Source organism: Passer domesticus, chromosome 32 (genome assembly GCF_036417665.1).
Source record: "Passer domesticus isolate bPasDom1 chromosome 32, bPasDom1.hap1, whole genome shotgun sequence".
In the NCBI taxonomy this organism is placed as follows: Eukaryota; Metazoa; Chordata; class Aves; order Passeriformes; family Passeridae; genus Passer; species Passer domesticus.
In genome coordinates this window covers 3048278-3058221 of record NC_087505.1, presented here as the reverse complement: position 1 = coordinate 3058221, position 9944 = coordinate 3048278, and the positions used below count along the sequence as shown (strand labels likewise).

Genomic DNA, 9944 nt, shown 5'->3' with positions numbered 1-9944 from the left:
CCGGGCACGGGCCTGACAGCCCAGGCATGGGGAGGGGAGGGGGCACAGGGGGGCTGCGGTGTCCCCTGAGGTCCCCAAGGCCAGCAGGGCATGGAGCCCAGTGTGAGCAGAGTTGTGGGGTGGCTGTGGGGACAGGAAGTGGGGACAGGGAGGGGAACTGGGATGTGGGGACAGGAACAGGGGGATGGAGATGTGGGGACAAGGGTGTGAGAGAAGGAGCCTTGGGGCTGGGGCAGCTGTGGGGACAGGGCCACAGGGATGCAGGACAGGGACAAGGGGACAAGCACCCTGTGCTTGGGCCATGGGGACAGGTGCCAGAGGAGTGGGACCACGGGCACAGGGCCATGGGGATGTGGCTGTGGGGCTGGCAGGGGTGACCTGAGCCTGCACCGGGTCCCCATGCCTGAGCATGTCTTGGCTGCTGTGTCCCTGTCCTTCTGACATCTGTGCCACACCCGTGTCCCCACAGAGACCTTGTGGGGACAGCCCCCACCCCCCGTGTCCCCCTGCTGCTGTCCCCACAGTGCCACCCCCACTGAGCCCTGTCCCTTCTCCCTTCCAGCCCAGACCCTCGGCCTCGCTGGTGAGTCCTCGGGGGATGCCATGGCCCCACCCCGCTGTCCCCAGCCCCGCGCTGGCCCTGCCAGCCTGGTGTCCCCTGCCAGCCTGGTGTCCCCTGCCAGCCTGGTGTCCCCTGTCACCCGCAGGTGCCCAGACCACCCAGCTCCTCGTGGAGCCCCCCTGGAGGCCGGCGGTGCTGTGGGACCGGGTGACACTGACCTGCCAGGGCTCGGGGACAGCCGGTGCCACCACCTGGTACAAGGTCGGGCAGCGCTGGTGGCAGGAGGGAGGTGACCGCCTCAGTGTCACCGAGAGTGGCACCTACACCTGTGACAGACCCGACACCGGGCGCAGCCCCAACGTGACAGTCACAGACGGTGAGGGGGGTTTGGGTGTCCCCAGGCTGGCACCCGCGGGGACCCCAAGGGCTCTGGGTGGGCTCTGCTCCATGGGTCACCTCCTGTGTGAGCACAGCCTGTCCCCTGCTCTCATCCCAGTACAAGGAGACTTCTCTCTCACAATGGGAGGTCCCTGGTGCCTCCCAGTGCCATCATCACCCTCCTGATGCCCCCGGTGTGACAGGTCCCCTCTGTCCCCCAGACCGGCTGGTGCTGCAGGTGCCAGCGCGGGCACTGCTGGAGGGGGACACGGTGACACTGCGCTGCCGGAGGAGGCAGGACAATCCGCTCACATATGTGTACTTCTACCATGAGGAGAAGCAACTGAGGGGGCCCCAGGATGGGACCGATCTGTCCCTGTCCCCCCTGCAGCTGAGCCACAGCGGCCGCTACCGCTGCAGGGGCAATGTAGGCTATGGCTTGTCATCGTGGTGGGAGTCAGAGCGGGTGACAGTGACAGTGCACAGTGAGTGCAGGGATGGGGACAGGGAAGCCCGACATCCTCCAAGGGTTTCCCCAGCACTGCCTGAATCCTTCATCCCTCCCTTTACTCCTCCCTGGCTCACCCACCATTTCCCAAGTCCCTCTTGCTTTCCCCAAGGACTGCCTAGTTTCCCCTGCAGATCCCTCATCCCTCTCTGTGTCCTCCCCAGCCCTCCCTGGATTCTGACCCTGTCCAAGGTCCCTGCTCCACCCTCTGTTCTCCCTTCCTTCCCAGCCTCCACCCGCCCATCTCTACACCCCAAATCGTTCCCTGAGTCTCCTCAGTCTCTCATGTGGTTCCCCATCCCTGCCTGGGTCTCTCCCCCTTTCCACGGGGTCTCGCCATTGTCCCCATGTCCCAACATGCCTCCCAGGGTCCCCTTCTGCTCACTGGGATCCTCTCTGCTCTGCCCCAATCCCCCCTCTTTCCCCTCCCGTGTCCCCCACCCTTCCTGGCTCCCCAATCCCTCCTGTGTCCCCTGTAGGTGTCCCGTTCTCGGGGGTGTCCCTGTCGGTGCAGCCCCCTGGGGGACAGGTGGCACTGGGGGACCGCCTGGTGCTGAGCTGCACGGTGGCCATGGGGACAGGTCCCCTGACCTTCTCCTGGCACCGGGAGGGCTCAGGGGCACTGCTGGGCACCAAACACCAACTGGAGCTGCCCCACGTTGGGGACAATGCCAGCGGCCAGTACCGGTGCCGGGTCAGCGACGGGGACAGCGTGGCCACGAGTGACCCCCTGAATGTCACCGTCCTGGGTGAGCGGGACCCTCGGGCTTGGGGTGACCCCACCCACGGCACCCCCATCCCACCTCGCCTGTGCCAGCCCTGTCTGTGTCCCCGCAGTGCCCGTGGCCAATGTCACCATCACCCCCAGTCCCCTGGCACACCAGGTGCACACAGGTGACAACGTGACACTGCACTGCTCGGTGCAGGTGGGCTCAGCCCCTGTCACCTTCACCTGGCTGCACAACGGGCAGGAGGTGGCCCGGGGTCCCCTCCTGGAGCTGGGGGACATCGATGTGGGACATTCGGGCACCTACCAGTGCGTGGCCACCAACCAGCTGGGACAGGACGGGCACCGCGTGTTCCGGGCACTCAGCCCAGAGCTGGCCCTGGAGGTGACACCTGGCTCAGCCTGGCTCACAGGTGGGGTCACACAGCGTAACCAGGGAGTGCAGGACCCCTGGGATGATGGGTGACCCTGATGTGTCCCCCTCTGTTTCTTGCAGTGGCCGCAGGGGTCAGAGGGGCCCTTTTGTTCCTGCTTCTGCTCGTGGATGTCACTGTGGCCTGGCACCAGTGGCACCGTGTGGGTGGGTGACAATGGGGGGACAGAGGTCCTGGGGAGCTGTAGAGGTCCCAAGAATTGGAGAATGATAGGGCAGCACTCACAGCCCCTGGACTGTGACCTTGTCTGGGGGTCCTGTAGGGATTGGGGAGGTGCTGGAGGGTGCTGCAGGGATGTTGGGGGCTCTGTCAGGGTCCTTGGGGGTGTTTGGGGGGTCTCTGTCTCTGCCGGGCTTTGGGTTCTTGAGGCAGAATTCCTTGGGGGGCACTGGGGTGGTTCATGAATTCTGGGAAGCTTCAATGATGCTCGGGGGTCCTGAAAGGAATTGAGGGTCCTGTGGGGGTTCAGGAATCCTGAGAGGGGTCAGGGCCCTGGGACCCCACAGTCACCTCTCCCCTTTTTCCTCTGCAGCTGCCAGGAAGCACCAAGAAAGGTGAGTGGTGGGCTCAAACCACACTCTCCCCTTTTACCCCAACCCCCAAGACCTCCCATTCCCTCCCCCACACCCCCTTCATTCCCTCAGGGCCCCCCCGGATCCCCCGGCGCCCCCAGAGGAGGGGGAGGTGCTGTACACCCATGTCGTGGTCACCAAGGGAACAGGGGGTGAGTACAGGGGGGACACACGCAGAGGGACACGTCACCCACCAGTGCCATCCCACCCAGATCCCACAGCCCGTGTCTCTCGCAGTGTCCCCCCGTGCCACCACACTCCAGGATCCCCAGGTGACCTACGCGGAGCTGCGGGGACACCAGGGGCCACCACGGGAACCCGGTGACATCTACGGGAATGTGCTGTGACACTGGAGGGAACTGGGGGCACTGGGGGTCCCCACCCATGGGCACCCACTCGAGTGTATGCTGCCACTAAAAACTGCCCCTGTCCCTCCCTGTGGAGGCACAAAGATCCCAAAGGGCTGAGAGAAGAACAATTTCCTGAAACAGCAGCGAGACAGAATAAAACCAACAGCAACAGCAACAAGCTTCAGAGTCCAAATGGTCACAAAAGGAACGATTTCCAGGGAAAGACAAAACAAGGAACAAACCCCAGACATTTTCCCCAGCACGTTTCCTCAGCCAGACGAACCTGGCAGAGCCCAGGACCTTTCTTGCTCTGATGGCCAAAGTGGCCTTCAGGGGGCTCTGGATTCTCTTGTCCCCTGTCCCCAACCCCTCCTCTGCCGTGTTCCCCACACCAGGATGGCACCAAGGCCCTGTGGGGGTTCCAGAGCCTCCCCCTTTTCCAGGGCAGTCGGGATCAGGCCATGGCACAGGGTGGGGTGTCAGAGACAGGAAAACTTTGATGTCGGGAGACATTTTGGAACACCTGTGTGTGGCAGGGATGGGTCAGGCCTCGCTTTTGGTGAGACAGGGCCCCGTCTGTCCATCGGTCGGTCAGCCATGGCACACTGGCGACAGTGTGACACTCTGCCCAAGCCAGCTCCTGAGTGGCTGGGGGACCAGAAGTGCCACCTGAGGAGAGCCCTTGGTGGCCAAACTAGCTTAAAAGGCAGAGCATGAGGTGGCCATGTCAATGACCGTGTCTCCTCTTGGAGTGTCTGTCCCATCCATGCTGGAACCCAGGGGTTGGCAACCCATTAAAATGAGAAATATCTGCAAAGGAAAGTGGGAACTTTCCTGGAATAAAAAGAAGACCCATTGCTAAAACTTTTTTAAATTTCAAAAATGATGGGGTTTCCATGCCAAAGTGCAGGAAAAGGAAAGACAGCTATTTATGAGGAAATTTCTAAACCACAACAGAACAAACAAGACAAAGCCAGAACTTTCCCTCCCGCTCAGCGCTATTGGTTTGTGTGGCAGTTATAACCGCGGCCAGCAGGGGGCGCTGCAGGGAGCGCTCCCTCCCGGCCAGCAGGGGGCGCTGCAGGGAGCACTCCCGGCCAGCAGGGGGCGCTGCAGGGAGCACTCCCGGCCAGCAGGGGGCGCCCCGGTCGAGCTCGATCCCCTCAGGGGCCATGGCGGCCTCGGGCGGGAGCCAGGAGGGGAAATCGCTCCTTTTGCAAACTCACAGGTGCCAATTGGCCCCAGCACAATCATCGGCAGCGGGCAGAAGCCGCCAAGGCAGCAGGTTGGATCGTAGTGCCCAGAACCAGCGTAGCAATGTCACGGGGCAAGGCACACGCCCTGCACAACGCCTGCGTCCGCTCTCCATGATCCCAAATGGAAGGAAGGCAGCACCTGACCCCAGGCAGGTCTTGGGTCCACAACAGCACCTCTGGTGGCTTTATGCCACAATCCCTGCAAACCCTCAGCCTTTCACTCAGGTGAGGAGGGCAGGGATGGAGCAGCTTTGGGGACACCTGGAATCCACACAGGGTCACTCCCCACAGCCCCAACATGGCCATGGGCAGAGTCACTGCTCAATATTTCCAAACATTTCCCTCTTGTCTGAGGGCCAAACCAGAATGCAAATATTCTTTCTGGGCCGTTCCAAAGACCTGCAAATTTGAGACAGGAAGGAGGATGGACCCAGGCAGGTTGTTGAGCAGATTGTTGTTGTCTTTGCAGGGTTTTAAGGGCGCTTTCAGAACTATGCTGCAAGGGACAGAATGATCAATTGCTGCATTTCTGGGCTGGTTCTCTCACAGCTGCCCCTGCAGGGGCAGTTTCCAGCCAGCCCTGCTCTGAAAACCATCAAAGGGCCTGGCAGAGCCACTGCTTGGGCTCCCTTTGGGGTTTGTGCTTCTTGCAGGGCTGAGCAAACCACAGGAAGGCATTTTTCTACCACAGAATTCTCACCTCTGCAGCAGCTCCACTGACCCAGAGCCCCTCGGAATCTGTCTGGGGTGACTCCCAGGCCATTGGCACCTTGTGGGGACTGTGCTGGCTCTGGGTCACCCCAAACTCTGAGGCACCCAGGGAACGAGCTGAGACCCACGGGTCCACCCAGCCACTGCCCATCCCTGGGACACCCATTCCCCTGGAAATCAAATCATGGGAACCCCATTCCTTATGTCCCACCTTGCCTGGGACCCCCATCCCACTACTGACATTCCCCAGGATCTCCATGGCCCAGCACCCCATTCCCAAGGAACCCTCACCTGTTCATTCCATACCCTGAAATCTCCCTTCCCCCAGGACCTTGATTCTCCCAGGAGTCCTCATTTCCACTGGAACCCCCATTCCCCCTGCACCCCATCCTTGGCACACCCATGCCCTGACCCCAAATCCCTGGAGCTCACGTTCCCCTGGCACTCCCATCCCTGAGTCTCCCCAGCCCTGGGGTCCCCCATTCCCATAGCCACCCCCATCCCCGGTGACTCCCCCTCCTCAGGACGCCCATTCCCAGGGACCCCATCCCTGGCACTCCCCATTCCCCTGGACACCCATCCCTTCCTCCCCAAACCCCCTGAGCCCCCCACTCCTGGGAACCCCAAATCTCACCTTGTCCCACCCAGCCTCATCCCCATCCGGTCCCCAGCCTGTGGCCACCCTGCCCCCACCAAGGGCCACCAACATGTGGGGACAAGACGTGACCTCGCTTCCTTCCCCTTCATCCGAAGAGCTGCCAGCCAGGGGAGCGGTGGCCACAGCAGCGAGTGACAGCCAGTCCACATGGCTGGGGAGAGCGGGATGGCCAGGAAGGTGGCGCTGCTCCTGTGGGGTGAGTGCCCCGGGCACGGGCCTGACAACCCAGGGATGGGGAGGGAAGGGGGCACAGGGGGGCTGCGGGGCCCCTGAGGTCCCCAGTGCCAGCAGGGCATGGAGCCCAGTGTGAGCAGAGTTTGTGGGGTGGCTTTGGGGACAGGAAGTGGGGACAGGGAGGGGAAGTGGGATGTGGGGACAGGAACAGGAGGATGGAGATGTGGGGACAAGGATGTGACAGAAGGAGCCTTGGGGCTGGGGCAGCTGTGGGGACAGGGCCACAGGGATGCAGGACAGGGACAAGGGGACAAGCACCCTGTCTGTGGGCCATGGGGACAGGTGCCAGAGGAGTGGGACCACGGGCACAGGGCCATGGGGATGTGGTTGTGGGCTGGTAGGGGTGACCTGAGGCAGCACGGGGTCCCCATGCCTGAGCATGGCTTGGCTGCTGTGTCCCTGACCTCTGTGGGGACACAGGTACAACACTGGTGTCCTCACAGAGACCTTTTGGGGACAGCCCCCACACCCCGTGTCCCTGTGCTGCTGTCCCCACAGTGCCACCCCCACTGAGCCCTCTCCCTTCTCCCTTCCAGCCCAGACCCTCGGCCTCGCTGGTGAGTCCTCGGGGGATGCCATGGCCCCACCCCGCTGTCCCCAGCCCCGCGCTGGCCCTGCCAGCCTGGTGTCCCCTGGCAGGCTGGTGTCCCCTGTCACCCGCAGGTGCCCAGACCACCCAGCTCCTCGTGGAGCCCCCCTGGAGGCCGGCGGTGCTGTGGGACCGGGTGACACTGACCTGCCAGGGCTCGGGGACCGACAGTGCCACCACCTGGTACAGGAACGGGCAGCACTGGGGGCAGGAGGGACGCGACCAATTCAAGGTCACTGATCGGGGCATCTACCAATGTTACAGGCTCGGCAGCAGGTTCAGCCCCGCCATGAGTATCTTAGATGGTGAGTTGGGATCTTAAATGATCCGGGTGGCCCCTGACAGCTCTGGGTGGGCTCTGCGCTGTGGGTGGTCTCACACCCGTCCTGTGGTGAGAGCCTGTGCCCTGCACACAGGGACATCCCAGTGCACCCCAGTGCACACAGATGTCCCCTGGGCCACGGGACACACCTGAGGCCTGTCTCGAGCCCCTCAGTGAGATGGGACCCTCCTGTCCCACAGATCTGCTGGTGCTGCAGGTGCCAGCACGGGCACTGCTGGAGGGGGACACGGTGACACTGCACTGCCGGGGCCGGCAGGACAACCCGGTCACCAGGGTGCGATTTTACCGGGACATGAAGGATCTGGGGAGGTCCCTCACGGGGACCGAGCTGTCCCTGTCCCCCCTGCAGCTGAACCACAGTGGCATCTACCGCTGCAGGGGCTGGGTGGGCTCAGGAATATCACAGTCACCACCAGTGAGGGTGAAAGTGCATGGTGAGCACCCTACAGCTGGAACTCCAATCTCCTGACACCCCAAAGCCACTTCCCAGCAGACTCAGAGTCACAGTCCTCACCTCCCCTCTCCTTCCCAGAGCTCTTCTCGGTGCCAGTACTGGAGGGTCCCCCGGAGCCCACCGAGGGGTCCCCCCTGAGTCTCAACTGCCTCAGCAGCCCCAGGCCCCCTGCGGCCCCGAGCCCCCCTCCTCTACGTGTTCCACCGGGACGGGCAGGTGGTGGGGGGCTCACAGGGGTCCCCACAGCTGCTGGTGCCCGCCGTGGGGGTCTCCCACTCGGGGAATTACAGCTGCCAGGTGCGCTCCGAGGGGGGGAACGTGCGGAAGAGCAGCACCCAGCTCCGCATCACGGTGCGCAGTGAGTGCGGGGATGGGCACGGGGTGAGCCCAGAGACCCCCGGGATCCCCTGCCTGGGTATGTCCATGTGCTCCAGACACGTCTACTGGGTCCCCCAGTATCTGCCCTGTGGCCCCTCATCCCTCTGTGGTGTGACCCACCCCTGATATCCTCCATTACACACAGCCCCCCATGTCCATATACCCCCTCCCCCTGCCAGCTGCCAGCCCCTCCCTGTGGCCTCAGCCCTGTCTGTGTCCCCATAGTGCCCGTGGCCAATGCCACCATCACCCCCGGTCCCCTGGCACACCAGGTGCATGCAGGTGACAACGTGACCCTGTGCTGCTCGGTGCAGGTGGGCTCAGCCCCTGTCACCTTCACCTGGCTGCACAACGGGCAGGAGGTGGCCCAGGGTCCCCTCCTGGAGCTCACGGACATCGATGTGGGACATTCGGGCACCTACCAGTGCGTGGCCACCAACCAGCTGGGACAGGACGGGCACCGCGTGTTCCGGGCACTCAGCCCAGAGCTGGCCCTGGAGGTGACACCTGGCTCAGCCTGGCTCACAGGTGGGGTCACACGGGGTCACTGGGTGGTAAAAGGCACCTGAGGTGAGTGGTGGCACTGATGTGTCCCCTCTGTCCCCAGCAGTGGCTGTCAATGTCGGCAGGACCCTCCTGTTCCTGCTCCTGCTCCTGGCTGTCATCGGGGGCTGTCACTGGTGGCACCGCCGGGGTGGGTGACACTGGGGGGAGATGGGGGTCCTGCAGGAATGGGGGAAGCCCCACACACTGGGGGGCTGTTGGGGCATCACCCAAAGCCCCTGACCTGAAGGAAGCTGAGCCCCCAGTGACCTTTGCTTGGGGAGCTCACAGGTTTGGGGGCATTTTGGAGGGTCCTGGGCTGCCCCAGGAAGAGCCTTGAGGAATATTGGGGTGTCACTGGGATCTCCTGGGGGCTTTTAGGGAGGTGTTGGAGAGTTGTGCAGGGATGTTGAGAGCTCTTCAGGGATCCTGGAGCAGTTTGGAGGCTTCCCTGCATTCCATTCTTGGGGTTCTTGGGGGTTTGAGGGGTGCTCAGGGTGTGAAGAATCAGGGTCCTGTGGTGGTTCAGGGGTCCTGGGGAGGGGGTGGGTGTACCTGGGTGGCTCAGGTGTTCTGGGGCTCCTCAGGTGTGGTTTGGGGTGCAGGGGCAGTAGTCCAGTAGAAATCAGTGTCTGGTGGGGGCTCAGGGGTCCAGTGGGCATTGAAAGGTCCCCAGGGGGTGTTGGGGCCCAGGGCACCCCATGGTCACCCCATCCTCTTTGTCTTGCAGCTGCCAGGAAATCCCAGGACAGGTGAGTGGGGAGCTCCAGCCATGACTCTCCTTGACCCCCTCCCCACACACCCATCAGACCCCCCCTTATCCCCACACGCCCCCCAGAACCCCCTTATCCCCCGGAGAATGGGGGGGAGTTGGCACTGAGCGGGCAGGGGGTGAGTATGGGGGATGGGTGGGGACACGCGCATGTCACCCATGGGTGTCACCCCAAGCCAGCTGTCTCTTACATGGCCCCCCAAGGACCCCCAGGTGACCCACGCAGAGCTGCCAGGACCACATGGGCGACTGCAGGACACCAGTGACATCTCTGGGAATGTGCTGAGACTCTTGGGGGCACTGAGAGTCCCCATCCCATGGCTCCCATGGCTTTTGCATTTATGTATTACCTTTGGCATGTTGTTATTGATCATAAGGACTTAGATGTGGTACCAATTATAACTCTTTTTAGCAATATAATATAATAATATATAATAATAATATAACATATAAGCATATTGTATATAATATCTAG

The 9944-nt window shown here is 62.5% G+C and overlaps 1 protein-coding gene across 1 annotated transcript; it reads left to right on the top strand.

Moving 5' to 3' along the window:
- The first annotated feature begins 6303 nt into the window (after nt 1-6303).
- LOC135288088 (Fc receptor-like protein 4) lies at nt 6304-9453 on the top strand. Its single transcript, XM_064401369.1, has 7 exons — nt 6304-6352; nt 6927-6947; nt 7054-7284; nt 7502-7756; nt 7934-8191; nt 8380-8682; nt 9428-9453. Exons 1-7 carry the CDS (start codon nt 6304-6306, stop codon nt 9451-9453), a joined length of 1143 nt encoding a protein of 380 aa, XP_064257439.1.
- The last annotated feature ends 491 nt before the right edge of the window (nt 9454-9944 follow it).